The sequence below is a fragment of the Cervus canadensis genome, chromosome 11 (assembly GCF_019320065.1).
Source record: "Cervus canadensis isolate Bull #8, Minnesota chromosome 11, ASM1932006v1, whole genome shotgun sequence".
NCBI lineage: Eukaryota > Metazoa > Chordata > Mammalia > Artiodactyla > Cervidae > Cervus > Cervus canadensis.
The window spans coordinates 71,343,488-71,367,311 of NC_057396.1; the positions used below are offsets into that span (position 1 = coordinate 71,343,488).

Here is a 23,824-nt window from a genome sequence, read left to right on the forward strand (position 1 = left end):
GTCTCAACTACTTCCTGAAGAAGTAAGGGGAAAAAAACCTACTTCTTTTCACTACTCATATTCTATTTACCAGAGTTCCCCAGCCCTCCCTCACTATGCCACCCCTTCTGTCTGATCCCGAACTAAAGGCATCATTCTGATTAGGACACCCTGGGCTTTATCTAAGTAAATGAATGTCAGTCATTCCTTGTCTAACTAGAGAAGTCTCAGAAGAACTTAAGAGGTAAAGTTCCTAAAGAAAGCTTTAATCATTTTTAAGTAGAGCTAATAACACTTTATAAAATGTCCACAAAATCACAAAAGACTACTGCTTATGGGTAGGTTTCAGGATTCTCAATCTACACGATGATGGGTGAAAAGTTTTCTCTCAGTAGATGTCAGAACAGAAGCACAGGACTTCCAAGGCCTAAGAACCGACTAGAACATTAATCTTTGGTTGCTGCTGTCTCACGCATAATCCTGGTACTCTTGAGTGAGGCCCTCCAATCAAAACAAAATAAAACCTCTCAAACTTTCACAAATGATTGTTATATAAACAATGATGTCATCATTCTAGGGTCTTCTGTTTCTAAGTAATCCGATTTGCTGCTATTTCTCCAAGATTTTACTAGTTAATTCCCTTACCAACTCTAGCTGTTATAGTGTCCACAAATTCCTCCAGTTTGATCACACCAAATCTGTAATACCCCTACTTAAAGGCCTTCCTTCTGTCAGGCAGTGCACTCCCCTCGGTTCTGTCTGTCTGTCAAGAACCATGGGGGAAACTCCTACACTATTAAATGTTTCCACTCAGAATGAATCAAAGTCCTTCTACCACCTTTTCACAATCTTATTCTGAGTATTTATCCAAACTAGTAACAACTTAAATTCCAAATAGTTAGCATGTTTAACTTTTTTCAGTGTCTGCTAAATCCAGAAATTACATCATTATGTTCAAATATGTCTTTCTTTCTTTCACATATTCTAATGTTCAACCCCAAATAAAACACCACTTTTCTTTAAAAGAAAAACAGTGAGTTTTGTCACCACTGCTACCTTTTGACTAGCATTTGAAAATCCTTGAGAATGCTGAATCTAGTAGTTCATCCTCTAGTTCCTACATCTCTTGTAACTGAATACAGGGCTATTTTCATGTCTAGGTACTAAACATCAAAAACTGTAAGACAAACATCATATAAACCAATCCTGTTGCTTTGTCTATGAAGGTTCCCCATACTCTTCCCCAGGTTACCTAGTCAATTCCATCAAGACTCAAACAGCACTAAATTTCCAACTTGATTACAGGACTGAACACCTTTTAGCATGCTCTGGCTCCACCTACCTCTCCCAACAAGACTGAGAGCTCCTTGAGGGCAGACATCGCTTCACTTCGTATTCTTTTTTTTTTTTTTTCACTTCGTATTCTTATAGTCACACCTGGCACTGGTGCCTGGTTCAAAGTAATTACCCAGATGCAGGGTGGGAAGAATTTCTTGTTCTGAACAATTCCTCCATTTAAGCAACTAAACTTGATAAAAACCAACGCTGTGCACGAAGGGCAGGTATTCTCTCCTAAGACTGTTTGACTGTCACAGGGTCAACCTACTCCCCCACCCCCACCTTTTAAGCATTTTGGAATACACTGTTTTATTGGTTTTTCCCTTATTAATTTAAAACCCCGTTTGGCAAGTTGCTGCAAACATATAACATAGCTACTTCTAAACGCCTAACCCCAATGATCTAACAGAAATCATTTTATCATGAATTTTTTTAAAAGTCCTGTGACTAGTGAAAAAATGGGTATCACTTCCTACCACCCATGCTCCACAACTTTAATTACCAGTTCTAATATTTTATTAAAATGTTGCTAATTTTTCATCGTATTTCTATTCTAGGGAGGGTTAATATAGCACCCAAATAAACGGTGCTTAGAACATTTTGACTATAAAGAAGCAGACAGCTATTTCTGAAGAGGCAGGAGTGCATTAGTTTGTATTACGTTGGAGGCAACCACTCTCAGTCTGTCCCTTCCTTCTGTATTCATGTACCACTTCTAAATTTTCTACATCGCTTTTTAGCGCAAAAGCATAAATGTAGTCAATCTATATGATTTGTGCTTTATCCAAAAGTTCAGTGGAGACTCAGCATTCCAGACAAGTGCCTTTCCTTTTTCTCTTTACTCTCCAAGTCCCTCTCATTCCTTCATGTCCACCTACTGCCTGAATCACCCTGTCCCCGGAGTATACCTATTCGAGAACCAGAAGACTCCCCCAAGAACTGGAGCAATCTTTAAACTTAACCATTAGAAACTTTTACAGGAATCACACTCCATAATTTTACAGATGGCTAACTGAATATTAAAAAGATATGCAAAATGCAAGCCTTTACCTCATTATTTTGTTTTTCTATGACATTATCTTATTGTATTTTACAGGCTGGGTGGAGGGAGGGATGGGACATGGTCCTTCACCAGTTTGAGAAGCACTTCTAGAGCACAGCAAATGATCAGGCCACACTCAAGATGCAGTGGACATCATTCAACTGGAGTACTCACTGACTGATTTCTTCCTCCAATTACTACTGAGCTCTTCTTTATACAGTGCAAGCACTGTGTTAGATGTGGTAGGGTAGTGGTGCTTCAGTCGCTAAGTCGTGTCCGACTCTTGCAACCCCATGGACTGGGAACCTACCAGACTCCTCCGTCCATGGGATTCTCCAGGCAAGAACACTGGAGTGGGTTGCCATTTCCTTCTCCAGGGCATCTTTCCGACCCAGGGATCGAACCCAGGTCTCCTGCACTGCAGGAAGATTCTTTACTGACTGAGCTACAAGGGAAGCTCAAGATGTGGTATGCATCAGTGAATAAGGAAAACATGGGGTCTTTCTTTGGAGCACATGAAGATACAATTAGAAATATAAGTGCCAATATCAGCTAGAGAAAAAAAAAAGAGAAAAGCAACCACATGTGTATGTAGTAAGCAGTCACAAACTTCCTCATCAACTGTTACTGTGTCTGAAAACATGATCAACAATGCTCTTCCGTTCTCAACCTTCCACACATACTTCTGGTATGCACCTTGTCCTCAAGAAGTAACCACTACATAAAAAAGTCACCTGGGGACAAGACTACCAGTGTGACACGTCAAGGATCCCATAGTATCCAGGTATGGCATTTCCTCTGCCCATCATTAAATACATTCTCAAACTTGTGTCTCATCTGCCCATTGATGGAGAGCTCCTCAGAGTCAGTGATTATAAATTAAACATATTTATTACATTCATTCAGGAATCAATGAGTTCAACAAACCCCCTGGAGAAGTACCTATACCATCGCTGTCATTCCTAAGAGGCAGGTCCATGGAAACTCCTCCTCATCTTCTGAGGAAGTGCTACCCATCAGTGGAGTGCTGCCTGGGGAGGGGGGTGGGAGAGAGGAAAAGCAGGCCTGCAGCAGGAGAAGAAGGGAGGCGAGAAGGCAGCCAGTGTTTCAGCAAAGAGGCATGGTATCCACTTCTTTCTATGTTTCTGGCTCTGGCAGCAACTGGCGAAGTCATTAAGAATGAGAAACTAGGAGGGATCAGGACAAGAGGCTGTGTTGTCTACCTGATTCCTGATGGAACCCGCCACAGGAAAGGGGAACAACCAATTTGGAAGAGACAGGGGCAGGGAAACGAAGAGTTATATCGTCAAAGTACACTTCCATTCAAAACTCTTAACCCCTGTCTTCACCTTTTCCTATCAAAACTTCCCAGCTCCAGGCCCAGCTCAGAGGGCAGAGTTAATGTTCTATTCTACTTTTTTTTCCATCCCTTGGCCCCCATGACTAGACCAGGAGGTGGATCTTAACTCAACAAGATGATGCAATGGCTGTCTAGAAAGCTAAGACTGTGACCTATGCTTAAAACAGAAAGATTGGCCTGGCTAATCAAGACCTTCTATAGCTACCCTGAGCAAGACAACAGCCACTAGCCACATGTTACTATTTAAATTTAAAAATTCAGTTTCTCAATTTGCACTAGCCACATATGACTAGTGTCGACTACACAGGATATCAGAGACAGAAGATTTTTTTTTAAATTTTTTGGGGGACATGCCATGCGGCTTGCAGGATCTTAGTTCCCTGACCAGGGATTGAACCCAGGGACTCAGGAGTGAAAGCCTGGAGTCCTAAGTACTGGACCAGCAAGGACTACTCAGAAGAACATTTCTAACATCACGGGAAGTTCTACTGCCCAGGACTGCTCTACAGAACCTAGAACCCACCGACAAACAGGCAGTCGGTGATGAAGGTGCAAGAGGAAAAGCTGCAACTCAGCATAGCTTTAGCTAAGCTAAGATGAAAGGGTGGTGGCAAGAGATAATGGGAGTCAACAATACAGCTGAAGCTTGAAAACATTAAGGTAAGTAAAAGAAGTCAATCACAAAAAGTGACATATTGTGTGATTCTACATCTGTGAAACGAATAGGCAAGCCCATGGAGACAGAAAGTAGGTTAGTGGTTGCCTGGGAATGGGAATTAGAGGTGGGGAGAAAGGGAGGGAATGATCACTAAAGAGGACAGGATTTCTTTTGGAGGTGATGAAAATGCTCTTATTAGTGGTAATAATCACAGAACTTTATGGATATAGCAAAAAACAAATTTAAAAATCACTGATACTGTGCGCTTTAAAAGGGTAAACTTTGTGTTGTGTTACTTATATGGGGGCGGGGGGGAGGGCAGTGTCAAGACATCCTGGAAGGGCAATGGCAAAGCCAAGTCATGCTGCAACCAAATCTATCCAGTAGGTGAACAGCAGAAGCACATGCAGAAAGCTGAATGTGTGCCCTGGGTCAAAAAGCTGGAGTTTTCGAGTCCTTGAGCGGTAGAGTTCCTGATTATATGATAGTCCAGCCCACTGTGTCGTTACAGGAAAAGCCTTTCACATATACTAGCTTGAGTGGAATCTGTTCCTTGTAACCAAACAAGCTGGCAAATACTACCTTCACAACTGTTAAAAAATCATCTCCAAAATCTTTAATTACTGTTTTTTCCCTCTCCCCTTATTACCTGTTGACCTCCATTTGTTCACCACATAAACAGAAACTTTCACATGCTTACCCATCCCTCTACCTCCCCAGCAGGCATAAACACCTGGCTGCATCCCAACCTCCAGGCACCACCGACTCCGACCTGGTCCTCCGGTTCACAACGGGCACAAACATCGGGTTGGAGAGGACCCGGCGACGCTGGCCTAAGCTGCTTGCCAGCTGCTCTCTAGGGGAACGAGACTAGATACACAGAACTCAAGGGACATCCAGGGTACAGTCATAAAGATCAGAGAAACACATCAGTGCCCCCTTAAACAACAGAGAAGCTAAGAGGTCAGGGCTGAGATATGACCCCAGCCTAGAGAACACCTCTGTCCCAGGGCCCAAGCCAAGTGCTCGTCAGCTTCCCCTGTTGCTGTATTATACAGAGTGAGTATCTGCCACACCTGTTACCATAAACAAGAAAGGGAGCTAGGGAGCGGGTCCCTCAGCCCTTCTACAGCTCCTCCAGCAATTTTTGTTTGTTATAATTTGAAATTTTGGAACAGATACACTGCTAGGTCGTATTCCCAGGCAGTATCACTTCAGAGAGAAAACTAGTGATATCAAGTCTTCTGCTAGAGCAATATGAGTGAAAAGAAGGGTTGAGAATCCAAGAGGTGGGACTTCCCTGCTGGTCTAGCGGCTAAGACTCCGAGGTTCCTATGCAGGGGGCCTGGGTTTGATCCCTGACCCAGGAACTAGAGCCCACATGCTGCAACTGAAGGTTCACATGCTGCATCAAAGCCTGAAGATCCTTCGTGCCACAACTAAGACCTGGTGCAGTCAAATAAATAAATATTAAAAAAAGAGAGAGAGAATCCAAGAGGTGACAAGCACCCACCATTCTCTAGAACTTTCTTCCCATTCTGTGGCTTGGGTGTGTGGTGCCCCTGGGAGTGGGCCAGAGGACTTGCAGTCGTGAGAAGAGCTGATGGCAACTGCTTAATGACACCTGAGGAAGCCAAGTCCAGCAGGCAGAAAATAAAGAGGCACCATCAAACTTGCATTTTAGGCCCAAGGTTGATACTAACTGTCCTCAGTCAAGTCAGTCATAGCCTCTCTCAGCTGGGTTTCTCATCTGTAAAATAGGGGCCATAGCCTATGCCCAATTAACCTCACAAACTTTTTGTGAAGATGGATGATTAAAACAAAAGCAAATGCTCTTGGAAAAAAATAGTAATAGAATAGAGTACTCCCTGGTTACTTCTCCTCAGAATGGGCACTGTACTTATTCCGTTAGTTTTCATACCTCAGTGTATATAACCCACATGGGACACCAATAAAACAGACCCCTGAGCCCATTCTAGCAGGAGAGTTACTGGGCATGTGTGGAGAACCTGCATTTTTAAGTCCAAGTGCCTTTCACATAGTGGTCCATGACCCAAATTTCATGGGCTACTGAATTAGGCCAACCTAGTAAAAGATGAGAAAACAGGCTGAGGAAAAATATTGTATCGAACCACTAGGCAATGGTAATGCATAGACAGAAAGTGTTACAATGAAAGACAATTCAGGCCTAACTCTAGGGATCATCTATCCAGTATGTGGGAATATTTTTATTACAATTTTTTATGATGGCATTCACTGTGATTTCACCTATAATCTACTGCTAAGGTTTTATTTTAGCAGTAAAGAGAACTCTCATAAAAAGACACTTCTAAATTACCATTATTTTGGAGACTACAGAGAAGGTACAGGATCCATTTCAAATGAGCAAGCCAACTCTGTTTGAGGGCCCCAAAACTATTCCACAAAGAACCACTGAGAATCTGCTATCACCACGCTTGTTACACCGAATCCCAAGGCAAACTGATCTGCACACAGAGGCCTAATGTCAAAGACTTGCACTACCCCCTGTGATCTAGGGAGTATTCTATATTCTACCATTTTCTATTCTTGGCTTTGAATGACTTAAGTCTCTTTCACTTAGGTTCCAAGGTACTCTGAAGCCTGGTTAAAGTAACTGAAATCAAGGATTAGAAGTGTGTTCTTTAATACATACCCCAGAATTCAGGCTCCCTACAGGTACAACTCAGAGCCAGATTGGCATTTTAGTTGCATAAAACGGTGAACAATAACGCACACTGATTAGGCTTCTCACTTTTTACGTTCAAAATTTATTTAGGCAATTTGCCAATCAAGATTAATTCAGTTTGCCCCCCTTGGGGTGGGGCACATCTGATGTCCCCAAAAATCACATATTGTATTGCATTTTCAATTAGTTGGGGGGACAGGGAGGGTCAAGAGTCAGGGTTAGTTTACACATCAATACAGTGTTCTGTATACACTGCTGAATACACCCTAGCTACGTAAGTCTGTGATATGAGTCTAAAAATTTGATCATTAGAAATAAAACATACAAATAAATAAATAGCTTCCCGAAAGATTATCTGAAGTTGTATACCCAACCCAAAGCAATAAATGTAAGGTTTAAAAAAATACCTTAGAATCTATCAGATAACACTACGCTAAAGGAATCAGAGCCCAGCACACCTGAGCTGATGTTGAGCTGGTCATGTATCAAATGCATCCTTATGTACAAAACTTAGTCACAGCTACAGGAAGTCAGCAGTAATGAGAGAGAATCAGACTGCAATAGAAAATAACTACAGTGTGGACTTTGGCTTCCTCACCCCATTTTTCTTCTTCCCTCTTTTAAGGAAAGGGACTCGTTTTATCAAGTAACAAAGAAAACAGCCAAAGTGCTCTACTTATGATAAAAATTAGACAACAAGAATACTTACACGGGACTGGAATTCAAAGAGCAATGATCCACCATCATTTCTGGAAGGAAATCCAACTTAAACGCAGCCATCACCTCACTCTCCCCTTCAGAAGCCAATGATATTAACTTGCTGCACTTGTCTGATCCACAAATACACACAGCTTTGGCTTCCTGGGCCCCACAAAAGACACAAAGTGGAAAAAGGAGCTCAGGGAGGCCAGTGGTGAGTGCCACAGAAGCAGGCGGGGCTGGGGAAGGGGCAGGGGGCGCGGGATTAGCCCGGGACGTGCGCTGTGGAGGGCGGCTCAGCCCCGCACACAATGGAAGTGCTGATGCCGGGCTGGTTCTGTGCGATTTTCCCTGGCGAAGCAGTACTAAGTGCACTGTCAGATAAATAGAGTGTCAGACCCATGAAGAGAGCAGCGGCTGACAGAGCAGAAGAAACACAAACTTGCTTCACATCTTCCAAACTCCTCCCTGCCCATCAGTTTCGGAGGAACCCCCCAAAGCGGGAAACTACCTGGAGCAAAAGAAAGGGGTCGGGGGGAGGGTCACGTCATGTAGTCGGAAAATGTTTTTAGAAAGAACTGAGTTGTTAGCCTTGGTCTGAACTTATTTTCCATATGCCAAAGACAGCAATGAACGCACTGTTTGGGTTTCAAACTAACCTCAGACGAGTCATTTAAGGAGGAATGGTTCAGACCATCCATTAGAAGCAGGCCAGAGGCAAGGTGGCTGAAAAACCGGCCACCAGAAACATATTGCTCTTATATTACCACCTGCACTGGACCAACTTTGCTTTCTTGATGGCCTTTATCGCGGTGAAGGGCTTTAAAAATTGCTGTTGCAGTGGCATTCATTTAGGGAGCACAAGGCAAAACAACTTCAGTAACTCTGCATCTTAATTTGCCAGAAAATTTAAAAGACAAAAAATAAAAATAGTACATTCCGCCTCTTGACAGAGTACTAAGAAACACTGTTTATTCAGTATGAAGTGACTTAGCAGTAGCAGAGAAACAAAAAACAAAAGAAAAACAAACAAAAGCCACCACAGTGATAATAATGAAAAAAAAATAAACACTTAAAGAAGAGAGGAATGTAGACAAAGTCTCTTCACAGTCTGCCCTCTTTTAAACTGTTCCTAAAACCAAGATTAATGAATGCGCACATAAAAATTCTATTATGGGTGAGCAGCAGAGATAGATATACTTAGCAGTCAAGGCAGATGTGGTACTCTCATTCTCAATTTAGCTCCACATCCCTCCAAACAACAAATGGTGGCATTTCAATATTTAGGCAGTGACTCTAAAACTATCTCTGAAGGCTCCCAAATTTCACAGGACTTCTTTCCATTTTTACCATTAGGGTTGCCTTACCTCAAAGGTTTCACTTCACTCAAGCTCAGATCACAATACAGGGAACTTTGGGAAAAAAAAGAAGTTACGTAAAGAGGTAAACAAATGAGCTAAAGATACAGAATGACGTTAAAACAGAAAACAAGGAAAGGCAGTTATGTCGCGGCACAGGTCTGAATGTTCTAGTCTGTCTAGCAATGGCTGACACCTGTCTGCATCTAACGGAGAAAGGCAGAAACTGTGTCTTCTGTCCAATATCCAGACATAACCACCCAAAATTTACAACTAAAATAGCAGGTAACTGCTTCTTCCGTCTCGTCAGAGACCCTGGCCCATGCGATCCCCTGTAGAGACAGCAGGGACAGGAGCTCTCTGCCACCCTATTACAAGAGGAAGCAGAGAGAGGCTGCCAGAGAGGAGACTGCAAGGGGCACCCAGGACAGAGTGCACCGAGCCCCGACTGTCAGAGAGAAAGGGGACGGCGACCCCAGCGGGGGCTGGCTGAGCGACTGGCCAGTCTGGTCCTTGTTCGTGAGCGCTGGGGCCGACCACACGCCTCTTCCTGTAGGGAAGCACCTGACCAAGGAGTAACTGTGTGAGGTCGGCTAACAACCAAGTTAGATTTTCTAGTTCAAGGGTTTCTTTAAAAATGAATCAAGTTTTCAGAAAGTCCACTGGTTGCTATGCTTTTATTATTCACCAAAAATGCATGACTCCTAACTCCATCTCTATTTTAATCAGAATCACAACTATAACGAGAGTACTGCTCGGTGTATGAAAGGATGTGTACTCCTTACAGTAATTTTTACTAAGTCAAAGGTTGTTATGTTTTAAAATTCATTTTATGATGGATAAGGCTGCAATGTTTTAAAAACCTACAAGGTGGAAATGTTATTACATGGGGGGAGGGGGGATTCTCTTTAAGCAGGTCACAAGAATTATCTTGGTATAATTAAATTCAACATGCTTGTGGGAAAAGAAAGAACAGAAATTAATCACAAGTCACTCCATTTTAGAAAAGGGTTACAAAGTGACGATAAAAACAATTATGGAAATACAAAAATGCAGCTGTTAGAGGGAAATTAAAAAGGAGAATTAAAAGTTATTCACAGCACACTATCCGTAAGCAGTTGTTTAAAAGTTCTTAATCAGAAACACAGTCTAGGACTAAAATCCAGGGTCCACTGCAACAGAAGGCCCTAACCTTCCCTCAACCTCCCTTTAACCACATGTCTGTGAATTTACACTCCTGGTTTCCTCTTCGTCCCCTAGTTGGCTGTCTCAGTTTTCTTTGCCTTGAATATTCTCTTTTTTCCCAAGGGCAGTAATTCAAAGCTTGATTATGTGAGGGTAGGAACAATCAGTCTGTTCCCACAGTAAGAACCCAAATCATTAAAAATGATCAGAGGATAAGATACTGGGGCTTTCCCAGGTGGCTCAGTGGTAAAGAATCCACCTGCCAACGCAGGAGACACGGGTAGATGTGATTTCGATCCCTGGGTTGGGAAGATCCCCTGGAGAAGGCAATGTCAACCCACCCCACTATTCCTGCCTGGAGAATCCCATGGACAGAGGAGCCTGGCGGGCTACAGTCCATGGGGTCGTGGAGTCGGACACAGCGCACACACACATCATCTCTCCTAGAAAACCTTCCTGAATCCCTTAGGTGCCCTGCCCTGCGTTCCTATAAAACCCTGTGGATACTACCAGAGGATACGGGACACCTCAAAAGAGCGGCACACCCTGCATTGAGAGTATCAGAAGGGAATAAACAGCTTCAAAGCTGGATTAGAAAACAGAAATGCTAGAGTCACAGCATGTGATTTGTCAAAGCAAAGAGCAAAGTACAGTTAAGCGAAAAAGCCCACGTGGAACGTGCAAATGTCAGGCTGTCGATCTTGACTGATGTAACCAGGGAGTTCAATGACAGGTGAAGGGATTTTATACTTCCATCTCAATAATCTAAATGTGTTTTAAAAGACAAAAATGTGAAGTCTGGTTATATGAGCATAGAGAAAATGAGAACTTACTACTAAATTATAAAAGAGAGCCTATGTCATTAAAAAACTCCATCATTAGTCTATTTAAGGAAAAGTGCAAAAATCCAGGGAAAAGTCATAACCTAACACAGTGAAGTGGACTGGGTATCCCCTCAGAAGCAACGAACTGATACTACTTGGAAACAGCCAACTAGAACAACTTGAAATTTAGCCTAAAATCTTTCTGGACTTGAATCTCATTTCTAAAGTTTAGTACCTCTAATATCATTAGTGGGTCTCCTAATACTCCCAAGATAGTACTTTGCATATGCAAAAATACACAGACCTAAATTGCTAATTATCTCTGTGACACGTCCCTTTGTGGGAGACTTTCTGCAAACATGTGAGAGTTGAGCATATCTTAAAACAGAAAACCTTTGTTGAGTTTCCATGAGAGTCTAGACAATGAAAAAATTCTGAAGAGAGGGATGGGGGGGGGTTAAAGAAGGAATAGAAGTATCATTTTTTAAAAAAAAGTTCTATTCCAAATCTAAAATCACAGTAAGACCAAAAGCACTAAGTTTCATAACTGTTATATCTAAGACTGTTTGCCTGTAAAATTATTATGTGTATTATGGTACACTAAAAAGACAGGACAAGACTGAAGGGAGGAAAAGTTACCTTTTTTGAAATCTAAAAGTTTTCCATTTCCTCTCCCTATCTTTAATCACCTATCTCCTCCCCAATCAGTATCAAAGTCCGAGCAGAAAGACATTCTTCTATGCTTAGTTCTCTCAGCAAAAGTGTAAGCTCAGAAACTTCCATGGAGTTTCTGGGACAAACCTGACCAAATAAATCATCCTGTCAAACTGACCACCCTTCAAATCAGGTCATATTTTCAGGTCCCCAACTAGTTCTGGAATTTAAGTTTAACTGTTTTGATAACAATATACTGTAAGTTGAAGCTTTATTTAGGTTCCAGTGCTGATTTAAAAACCAGTATGTTGAACAAATTCTGGTTCCAAGAGGGTCCTATCATCTTTGAAATTGACTAAGTTCTATCCTCATCTTTGTTCTAGTTCACTTAGGGTCTCCCAATAAGCCACCATGGCTTAGACGGTAAAGCCGTGGCTCAGACGGTAAAGCGTCTGTCCACAACGCAGAAGACCCAGGTTCAATCTCTCGGTCAGGAAGATCCCCTGGAGAAAGAAATGGCAACCCACTCCAGTACTCTTCCCTGGAAAATTTCATGGACAGAGGAGTCTGGTAGGTTACAGTCCATGGGATCGCAGAGAGTCAGACACGACTGAGCGACTTCACTTTTTCACTTTTTAGGGTCTTCCAACTATGAGGTGACTCGGATGGTAAGGAATCTGCCTGCAACACAGGAGATCCAGGTTCCATCTCTGGGTCGAGAAGATCCCCTGGAGATGGGAATGGCAATCCACTCTAGTATTCTTGCTGGAGAATTCCACGGACAGAGGAGCCTGGCAGGTTACAGCTGATGAGGCTGCAAAGACTCGGACACAACTGAGCAACTAATCGTTTTCCAACTATGAAGTAGAAAGGGGAAAGGAAGCCAGCCAGGCAGCTGTTGTGTGTAGATATACACACATATACATACATGCCCTCCCCTTCTCCCCACTCCTTCTCCACTCCCCTGCCCAGCTCCAACTATTTGAACTAGGCAGCAGCTAGTTCAGATGGGAGATAACCTTACCTTGGTAAACAGCTAAGGAGAAAGTTGGGAAGGAGGAAAAAAAAAATCTAGCCTCCCAGGAATAGGAAATTTAATCCCAAAATGTAGAAAAAAGCCATCACCTTTCTGAAGGCAATCTTTTCACATCTGCAAAACAGGCCTCATGCAAGAAGGAAGGTTAAAAGGATAACCACAGAGCACAACCATCCAGCAGTTAGCCCATACCTGTAGCTTTCCACCTCCCTCTCTGGACTAGTGTCTTCACTCTAAAAACCAAGGAAAGAAAAATAAGTGGACCATGCCTATACTTCATATAACTCCAGATACATAGCTTCTGGTCAAACAAAAGCCCCTTTGTCACCGAGACTGAAGATAAACAAACTCTCCCTCTCCCCATTTTAAAGTACACAATACAAAATTACATTAATGCCTCAAAGTTAGTTTAAGAACACCAGCAAGTTAAAAAAAGGAGAACTAAAATACTCAAAGGTTTATTAACAAGATGCTTACCCAAAAATGTCACAATGAACAGCAAATCAATGACAAGAATTTATGAGACTGAACTACAGCACATCGAGGTCACCAAAACAATCATTTTTAGCATCTGCTCTTGGGTGGGAAACTACCATAAAGCTAAAGGCTGTATAATCCTTTCAGCAGTTAAAAGTGAAAGTCGCTCAGTCCTGTCGGACTCTTCCTGACCCCAGGGAATATACAGTCCAGGGAATCCTCCAGGCCGGAATACTGGAGTGGGCAGCCTTTCCCTTCTCCAGGGGATCTTCCCAACCCAGGGACTGAACCCAGGTCTCTCGCATAGCGGGCGAATTCTTTACCAGCTGAGCCAGAAAGGTAAGCCCTGAGCAGTTAAAGATCGTATTATTAATGTGAAGAAGCCATGCTATTTCCCCAAAGCAATCGTCCTAAATAGGCTGGTCCTAGGTATAAAACTCTTCAAAAGCAACCCGCAGTTCCCGCCTTGTAAACGAATACTGATGGCCCCAGGACGGTGGTGAACCACTGAAACAAACAAACAAAAAAATCAGAAGATGGGGAAGTTAACTGAAGGTAAAAGCAAACAGAGGAACCAAAACACTGATCTATTTCATTTTTAAACACATTGAACAATCTTTCAAGTGAAGACCGATGCTATAAAAGTTGCCCAAGTTCCTACAGAAGCCCATCTACAGCTCCTGCCAGCTGCACCCCTGTCTGGCCCTGGCTGCCGACAGAGAACTGCAGGAAGTCACCGAGTCTGCACTGGGAAGTGTTAACAATTCTGAGAGACAAAGCCGGAACCAGAACTCACCAGCAGACACTGCACTCTACCGACCCTCTTTGAACACAGAGACATTTCTTGACTGGCATAAAATGGGTGCATGAATACTCAACTGACGCTTCATACAGACTTAACCAGTCTCCAATTTTGCTAATGAGTAATGACGCTTCCAACCATTTTAATGCAAAGTTTACACTATGACACACACACACACACTAAAAGCACTCTCTTGGACCTGCCTACATCATCAGCAGTTATTAAGAGGAAAGGAACTTACTATTTCTAAGTTCATAACACCTCATTCAATCCTATATAATTATGGCCATTCCAAGGTGGGGACTACTCTAGGAATTCAGAGGCTAAAATGATCTACTGAATACATGAAGAATTCTAATTTCAGAGCCCCCAGTCTCTCTCTCTTGAGAAATGTACCCATCCAGGCTGCACAAACTTGTATAGGGACAGTGTGTCTTGAGCGTGCTCTGGAGTGCTTGTTAAGACAGCAGGAAAAAAAAAAAAAAAAAGACAGCAGAGAACAAGTTAAATGTCTACTTGTTAGTTTTATTCTGGAAGATATCAAGGGCAAATAAAAGACCAAGGAGCCATGTTTCCCAGTATATTGCACGGAAAAGCTAAGAAGCACTACTGTGTGTGACCCTGTGAGTCCAGACTCACACTGCATGCTGGCTGGGGAACCTCCAGGATACGAGAGCAAAACGCAGGCTGGGGTTGTTAAGGAGGAGCAATTATATTAAAGTAGGAGGGACACACAGCAAGGTCCCAGAGAAAACGGCAGCCCTGCGGGGACTAAGAACACCCTAGTTGCATAGCAGAGAAAAAGAAAACGGAATTATTCATTTAAAACACACACACACAAAAAAAAAACACACACACACATAAGTAGATTAATCATCCTACTAAGTCACCCAAAGACTTTTTAAAGAAAACTTAGGCAGACCAAAGAAAGGACAGGCTGTCTTCCTCCACACAGGCCCTAGTCACTTGAAGGAGGACAGTGGGAAGATTAATACACAAGAAGGTGTTTTCTTTAAAAACCTTTGTCATTCCAGTTTTACTTTTCTCACATTCGGTTGCCTTGTCTGTGAAAAAAAAAAAAACAAAAAACAGAAACGCTCTGGGGAGAGAGGAAAGCTACATGGAAATTAAAAGCTTTAGGTTTGAGGGATTTTTTTTAACTGACACTTTTTCTTTCTTCCTTTGAGTATTTATGTACTTATCTGGCTGTGCTGGGTCTTAGTTGTGGCATGTGGAATCTAGTTTTTCCCGACCAGGGATTGAACTCGGGCCCCTGCACTGGGAGCATGGAGTCCTGGCCACTGGACCACCAGAAAAGTCCCTAGGTTTGAATTTTCTACATCTTTCATTTCCATAGGGAACCAAACAAAATGCATTGCAAGCTGTGAGGAAGCCTGAACTACCCTTGTTCTATACTTCCCTGGGGCTCCACAAAGTCTGTTTCTATTAACATCATCTTCATGCTCTTAACCACCATGTGTGGAGGCACAGAAGTGGTTTCAAAGATGAGTAAAAACGAGGAGTTAGGGAGAAAAGGGGCACCAAACAGGTGGGTGGGGTTGGGGTGAGGGGCGACAGACACGGATGGGGCAAGGCGGCCCCGAGGATGCGAGCAGGACCGTCTGCTTGTGACGGTCAGACGGTCAGAGCACAGCGGCTCCAGAACTACAGCCGTGCCTTGCACGTCGGTGGTGCCGAGCTCTCTGAAAGGCAAAGTACTTACCCCACAACACACAACCTGGAAAGAATTTATATTTGGCTTTGGAATATATCTTGGAACTTTTATATGATCTTGACATGTTTCACGGATGCAAGAGTGAATGAACAGTATCTCCTCTCACAAGGAGATCTGATAGGAAAGGTCTCAGATCTCCTACACACCTCCCATGCTGTAGGCAAGGTAATGAACCTTATTTCTCAGAGTTTTCTGCTGGCCTGTATGTTGAATAACAAAACACAGTCCTTCAAAGGAAGATAGAGTCAACTGACTCAATCACCACCAACAGCTCACACATCGTGTGCACGGACGCGAACTCCAGATACAGAGGCTGGTAACAGGCACAGCGATGCTCAGACCTACATGGGGCCTAAAGCTATGACTCCAGCCTCGTCAGCGTGACTCACTGACTAACCACTGTTAGCAAGTGTTCTTTACAATACCTGGACATTATTAATGTGTTAATAATAAAGCAGGGAGCTAAAGAAGAACGGAACAATGATCCAGATGAGAGGTTTTTGAAATGTTTTTAAATGAAGTGCTTGTCCCATAAACATAAAGGTGAAGCTGTTCAGGTGGAAGACAGACAGAGGCAAGGCAGATCCTACCTGTTTGCCTATTCTGGCCCTCACGGTACCCCTAGGTCTCCTGGCAAATTTGAAAGCAGGCCTGGATAATTCAAAACAACAGATAATTCACCAATTTTATGTCCAGCTTTGAGATGAATAGTTTCTTGAACAGATTTTTCTCTTTGAATCTAACAGGTTATCACAAATTAAGGCATTTAAGATGCCATCAATGGTATTAAGTGTGTGCATCCTCAAACAGATGGGATCTATATTTAAAACCTGTACACCAAAAAGCAGGGGAAAATGTCCAGTCATTTACAAGAGGCTGCAATTACAAAAGTTAACATGTTGTGGGTATTTACTGTACACCATGTGGTGCTTTTGGTTCTTTAAATACTTAATCCTCCTGCCTATTCTATCTCCACTTACAGACAAGACGAGGCACAAAGAAATGAAGTAACGCTCAAGACCACAGGAATCTAGGCAATGAAGGAGCTGGACGGAATATAAAGATAGGCAGTTGGACCCTTGATTGAAAGCCTGACAGATACACTGAAGCACATCACAAATTTTCTTCTCCAAGTCCCATCTTTTCCAGAACCTCTCCTTCACTCCAGTAAGTGGAAGTCTGGGTCCTGCAGAACATCAGATTAAAAGTTGTCTATAAGGAAGATCCTGTACACAAACCACAGAAAAGACTGCTTAAATGCTGCGCTGCATAAAGCCAAATCTGACCATTTTTCTAAGGCAAATCTTCTAAGTAGGTAAATGTCCAAAATCTCAATGGTCCTGAAAGATTTGACTGGGGCTAGTGAAAACTTCCTGTTACTCAGGAGACATGTGACTCTGATCAAGTTCATTAACATCTCTTAACGGTCAGTTTCCTCACCTGTAAAAGAGGACTTAACTATATGCCCCCCTCAAAAGAAACCAAATGGATGCCCAGAATATAACCAAGTCACTGTACAAATCTCTAACTGGAAGAGGAAACAAATAGGAATGACTTACGAAAACTGTGCTCCTTTAAAAAACGTTTGTTACTTTTAAGACTGCGTGCAATGCACTCATGTCTTTCTTTCTCCTCCCGTTATGTGGCTGGTTCAGTAAGAAGGCTGGGCTTACTGCTTTGGAAAACTGCATGTTCTTCCACTCCCATACCCTAGAAAGCCAAATAACCAGATAAAAGGATCAACTCTGGAAGCTGTCCTACCTAACCAAGCTCTTCCTGATGCAAAACTCCACCAGGGATTAGTGCTAAATCCAGCGGGGTTTGCCTGGATTGGCCGCTCTATCTGTTTTCCTCAGGAACCTGTAGCAGGGGAATGGCAGTTGCCACCAGATCCTAATCCAGGATCCTGAACACACATATCACAGCTAATAGTGAGCAGAATCTATCTCAATGATCTGAGCATTCAATGAAAAAAAATGTGTAAAAGAACTCAGCAACAAATAGATGGACCCAAGACTGAGAAACTATTTAACCATTAACTGTTTTGCTCATCTGTAAAATAGAGGTGATTAGGTAACTTAAACAGATGCACTGAAACACCAAATAAATCCCCCTGTCACTCTCCTCATTCCCAGAGCATCTCCTTCCACAAAGTAAACTGTTTCATGTTAAACAGCTTGGGTCCTGCACTATCTCAGGCCTAGTTCTGACTTGTCTTGGTCAGCAGGGATAAAACTTGACACTTTCTCTGTGGGGTGTATAAAAACCATTTCCCCGCCTTATGACACTTGCTCTGTGGCTACTATTTCCATGATTCAGACTCGGTTTGGGGCTTCTGATTCTTTACTGACTGAGTCATCTATGTGTGTCCTCTCCTTGACCCTAGGAGAGAAGTTTATAAACAGATCTCAACCTCATCTCCTTCACCACTGGCCAGTATGCTCATCTTTTCTTTAGAAACAACTTTTCTCCAGCTTGAAAAAAAAAGAAAAAATTAAAAAAACTACATGCATGGGGACTTTCCAATGCATAGGGGTGTGGGTTCAATCCCTGGTCAGGAAACAAAGATCCCACATGCTGTGAGGTACAGCAGGGTCACACAAAACCAAGAATTTACCATCTAACCATTTCTGAGTATACAGTTCAGGAGTGTTAACACTGTTATGCAATATAGCAACACTTAAAAAAAAAAGTGATAAACATTTTCTTGTGAGCAGCCTATATTTAAGAATTAAGAGTCAGAAGTGGTCTAAAGCCTGACTGCCAACATCATCTGTATGTAGAAATCAATAAATATAACACCTATCTGACAAAGCCAACGTAATGATCAAGTCGTCTGAAACTTGTTACAAAAAAGTGGTCCACAAAATAGAACGGGGCCAAAAAAAAAAAAAAAAGTCTGAATGGTGGTGAGCTGGGCTTTGTTCTATCTTGCCCTGATCTGCCAGCTCATCTCCTGTTGAGTCACATGATCTTTCCACATGATTACATACACATGGAAACAAGAGTTCACCTCCATTCCATTTTGGAGGTGCTCTGATGAGGCAGACAGGAAATGCAAAATACATTAAAAAAAAAAAAAAAACTCTTCATACTTCCTCCCCAAATACCTCTATCTCTAAGTAATTCTCAAATCCCCATGAGTACTCGCTCTCCCCTCCCCATCCAGCTCTCTGTTTGGGGAGGGTGGGGGCAGTGAATAAGAGTCTCATTCTGCCTTCAGCTCCTCCTGTCTCCTTGGCAGCACTGTCAGTCCCGGCCAACAAAACTGCCTGATGGAGCGGCAGCAACTCACATGTGGTGGCCAAGCTTCCATGCAGCCTCCTCTAGGCAGAACTGCTAACTCTTCCATGTGTCTTTTTAGTTTGAACCCAAGGCTCCAGTGATACAATGTTAAATACTTCCCTGCTGGCTTCCTCACCATCTGAGCCACCATGGAAGCCCCAAGTGGCTTCCACCTCCAAAGACCCAGCAGTCAGAGGCAGCACAGGGTCCCTGCCGCGTGTGAGAAGTGGGGGCACCGAGGAGAGAGGGCCTCGGGGACTGCGCCACTGCCGGAGCACCTGGTCCCAGGGCTCAGCCATTCTCCTCTCCGGAAGGCTCACGTATCCTCTGCTGAAGTCTGGCGTGTTCAGAGAGCACCAGTCCCGCCTTAGTTTCACTGCCCTGCCATAAGGCCAAATCTGTCTCATCCAGTGAGTCACACTGCTCCTCCCTCCAACTGCATTTTGATTTCAGCCCACTGGTGCAGCTCATGAGGGCTGTGCCATATGTTAGTACCATGTAGGCAGAATGTGACTAATTTTTTTTTCCCTAAAACACTGTCAAGAGTTACTTTTAAAATTACCTTATAATCTTGATGTCTCTGAAGAGTCATTTCTGTAATACACAACCTTCTGGAAATGACTTTATAATTATTCTTCTGAGTGCTCAAAAGAGATTCTTCAGCATTTTTATTCCCATTTTCCAGATGAGGGAACTAAAGTGCAGATACCAGATTGAGTGACCCAGGTTCCACAGCCAGCCAGTGAGACATACTTTCTGGAGTCACAGGGCTTTATTTGGTAAAACACACCCGTTTGTAAAATGTGCTTTTTTGCGGGGGGAGGGGGCACACTCAAAATATTAGTTTCCTTTCATTTTCTGAGGTGATTATTAAACTTTAGGTTTAACAACTACTTGGAATTTATTGGCTGATTCTTGTGACTGGTCTCATGACATCCACCTGAGTAGGTGAAAGAGAAAAGGACTGAATGAAATATGGACCACAAATGTTTTTCTAAGGCAGAGATCATAAATAGGTGAAACTAACATTTTGAGAGTAAAAGAACTATATCTGGCTTACAGATTCAGCTACTATCACCACGTTCCCTAAAAATTTTTAAAAAGGAGGGGCTACTCCTGCCTACTCTAGGCAACATGGCTCTTTTCCAGCAATAATGGTTGCTGGTTTTGATAGTCCAGCTTATCTCAGGACAGTCTCTTTAAAAAATCTTCCCTTTCAAGTCATATGTTCTTCATTCTAGTAATTGTCTGGGCTAGCGGTTTGACTGCCACTGCATTAAGATCTTTCTACTCTGATAAACAACAAGGTCCTACTGTATATAGCACAGGGAACTATAATCAATATCCTGTGATAAACCATAATTGAAAAAAAGATGAAAAAGAATATAAATATATCACTTTGCTGTACAGCAGAAATCAGCACAACACTGTAATCAAATATACTTTAATAAAATTAAAAAAAAAATCTTTCTAGTCTTCAACAGACATCACTTGCAAAATATAAAAAATGATCTTAAGTATGTGTGTCAATATTGACAACTATATATGCAATTTGAATCCAGCAACTCCAGTTCTAGAAATACACCCTCCAAATAAACTTATACTTGACATACACAGAAGGGCATTCATAAGGACATTGTTTATAACAGCAAAAACAGGAAAAACATATGCCTATCAGTTGGATCCTGGTTAAATAAACTATAGTATAGGGACACAATACCGCTGTAGCTATTAAACAGAAAAAAGCAGTTCCAACGTACCACTAAGTACTGATCAGGAGGGTGTATATATACAGGAAAGGACTGGGAACTCCTCTGAGTCCAGGGGCACTTTCACTGCCAGGGCCCCGGTTCAGTCCCTGGAACTAAGATCCCACAAGCAGCGCAGTTTGACCAAAAATAAATAAATAAACAAATAGAATATTTATAAAATTATAGAATAGAGTATCTCTGGAAGAATAAAGAAAAACTGCTAAAAAGGTTGCAGAAGTGGAATACTGACTGAATTGCTTACATATGGATATGTTTTATCTATTTTATAGAAAAAAAAAAAATTTTTTTAAAGAAACTCCTGGAAGTTATGAGGACCAAAGTAAAGAAAAATCCTTACTCAATCTGTTACAAACCAAGCACTTGTTTTTCTATTTTTTTTTTCCTGCTTTCCAGAAACATGTGTGGAAACAGCCAATGTCCAGGTGAACCAGCAGTATACCTACCATGTGTGAGCTGAGGAATTACACCATGTGAAATTATTCCAGCAGCTTAACTGACTGCAAACCTTATAGCCGGCCTATTTACAAAGTCTGGAGCTATTTTCAATCACTCAGCTGTATATATATATATATATGTGTGTGTGTACATTTCTTCAATCAATCCTTCCTGCCAGGCAGAGTGCAACATTAGCTGGATTCCAGTAAGGAATCACCAGCTAGGGACAGGGTGAGATAACATGTCAAAACAAGTTCTATAAATACAGCTTTTGGCCGAGTATCTCCAAAAGGAATCAAAACAGCTTCAAGCTTAAAAAGAAAAATCCTACAGTCCTGCAGGAGGAGAAGGGGACGACAGAGGATGAGATGGTTGGATGGCATCACCAACTCGATGGACATGAGTTTGAGCAAGCTCCAGAAGTTGGTGATGGCCAGGGAAGCCTGGCGTTCTACAGTCCATGGGATTACAGAGAGTCGGACACGACTGAGCGACTGAACTGAACAGTCCTGCCGTACCTTACCTGAAGTCTCCAGAGAACAAGCGAGGCCAGGGATCTGGAATCCTGCTTCTCACACGGTATCTTGTCTCCCTCTTTCTAATCTCAGGAGGTTAAGATCAAATTTGAGGTATCACTGAAGTCAGCATCTTCCTATCTCTTCCCTTATCTTACCCCTACGCTACCAAATACATCAATAGTCTTTCACTGAGCTCACTTCAACTCTTAGGCCAACATGCCCAGTATCCATCACATACAACAGTCCTTCCACAGCACCTAGCATCTAACTTCTGTCATCTCCAAAATCCCTGACCAAGCAGCCAGGAACCCTGCCTGCACCATCTGCCCCAACCTCAACCTCAACCCACGGGCACTCAAGCAGGATGCTTCCATATGGTCCTGTCTCAGGAGGTGTGTCCTCTTCTGTCGGAAAGCAGGAAACTCGACTCAACCTCTTTCTGTTAAGGTCATAATTCTACAAAACCAGAAACCACTTCATTCCGTGCAGATGCTCCCTGAGACACAAAAATTATACTTTTGCTTTAGCCAATCAGGGCATGTGTTCAGCATGGCTTGATTCATCCCAAAGGATGTGCAGCCCTAGGGCAAATTCTAAATCTCTCTTTAATACTGTCACTTTTTTAAAAAGTGACTTCAATTTTCATGCTTTCATCACTCTCGAACTGCGCTCCTAACAATTATCATGCTTTCATCACTCTCAAACTGTGCTCCTAAAAGTGCTTCTCACATTTAAACACCCATTTATATGATCTCTGTCACCTCCTTCAAATCACTTCTAAAAAAATCCCACTGTTCCACAAAATTAAACTTGTCAGTGCTTTGATTTCATTTTTACAAAAACAAGCTCCTTATAAAATGGGAGAGCTATCCATCAAAAAAAAAAAAAAAACGCACATAGAGAACATCTAACTCTCAAAGCAGAGGGGGTACAAAAAAGGCCCAATCCTTGTCCTTGTTCAGAAGACAAGCTTCACACAAAGAACAAACACCGGGCCACATATATACAAGGGAAAAGCATATATGGTCAGGGAAAATTTGTCATCATTTCAAGAGAACAAACACCGCAGGAGAGCTGATTCTTCCTTTTCTGTCTAAATCAAACTTTTGTGCTAGTTAATCACATTGTCTAAGATTAGAATAACATTTTTGCTACCCTCTGCTGAAATTACTCTGCCTACTAATAATTCTACCATCATCATTTCTTTTGAATATATTTATTATCCTGTTACCCTCACACAGATTACAAGCTAATGAAACAGGCAAAATTTGCCAGGCTTCACTCCCCATGCTCCCCTATGAAGGCATCTCTTAAAGATGGGTAGTGTAGGGGCCCAGACTTAAAGAAGCTAAAATTAACTCTGCTTTCAGTACCTTCAACACACAATCTGGCACTAGCAGAGATAAATTAGTAATTTGGGGTATGCTTTGCAGGCTCACTACTTTACTTGCCTTCCAGTTTTTATCATCAATAAATGAATTAGTTGACAGTGACCTGCAAAACCAAAGTCATATATTGTAGTCATTTTTAGAAGGAAATTCTAAAATGAAACTGGGTTAGATGACTCATGATTCAAAAATCTCCAAATAAAATTCAGAATGCTAATAAAATTAACAGTCAAATATTGAGTACAAGCCAGTAATACACCCTACCCTCATACTATGGTGTCACACCGCTGCTTTTTAGTCCCAGTTTTGACCTTACTAGCCACATTTAGCTTTGGGTAAATTGCTTAACATTTTTATACCTGTTACCTCATCTGGCAAATGGTCACAGCAACTGTATCTACTTTAGAAGGTGTTTGTTTGAATTTAAAAAATCCATGTATATAAAGCATTTAGAACCTTGCCTGGCACACACACAGTACTCAATAAACTTCTGCTATCATGATTATCCCAGGCACTGAGGTTGGTGCCTACGGTAGGACAGGATTATTTCTCTTCAAAATTGAGTACCTAAG

The 23,824-nt window shown here is 42.2% G+C and overlaps 1 protein-coding gene across 16 annotated transcripts in view; it reads right to left on the minus strand.

The window, feature by feature from the left end:
• Positions 1-23,824, minus strand: part of CELF1 (CUGBP Elav-like family member 1) — a 66,476-nt gene that overhangs the window by 21,101 nt on the left and 21,551 nt on the right. For 9 of the 16 annotated variants that reach the window (XM_043481952.1, XM_043481953.1, XM_043481956.1 and 6 more), the window contains exons 2-4: positions 13,033-13,073; positions 9,151-9,195; positions 7,794-7,945 (exon numbers count right to left, since the gene is read on the minus strand). The exons of 2 other annotated variants lie outside the window; for them this stretch is intronic. In XM_043481952.1, coding sequence (XP_043337887.1) covers positions 7,794-7,864 — 71 coding nt within the window. In that variant the 5' untranslated portion in view covers positions 7,865-7,945; positions 9,151-9,195; positions 13,033-13,073. Of the gene's footprint in view, positions 1-7,793; positions 7,946-9,150; positions 9,196-13,032; positions 13,074-23,824 lie in introns of those variants that run through there. 5 more of the 16 variants (XM_043481963.1, XM_043481962.1, XM_043481950.1 and 2 more) reach the window with 3 other exon arrangements.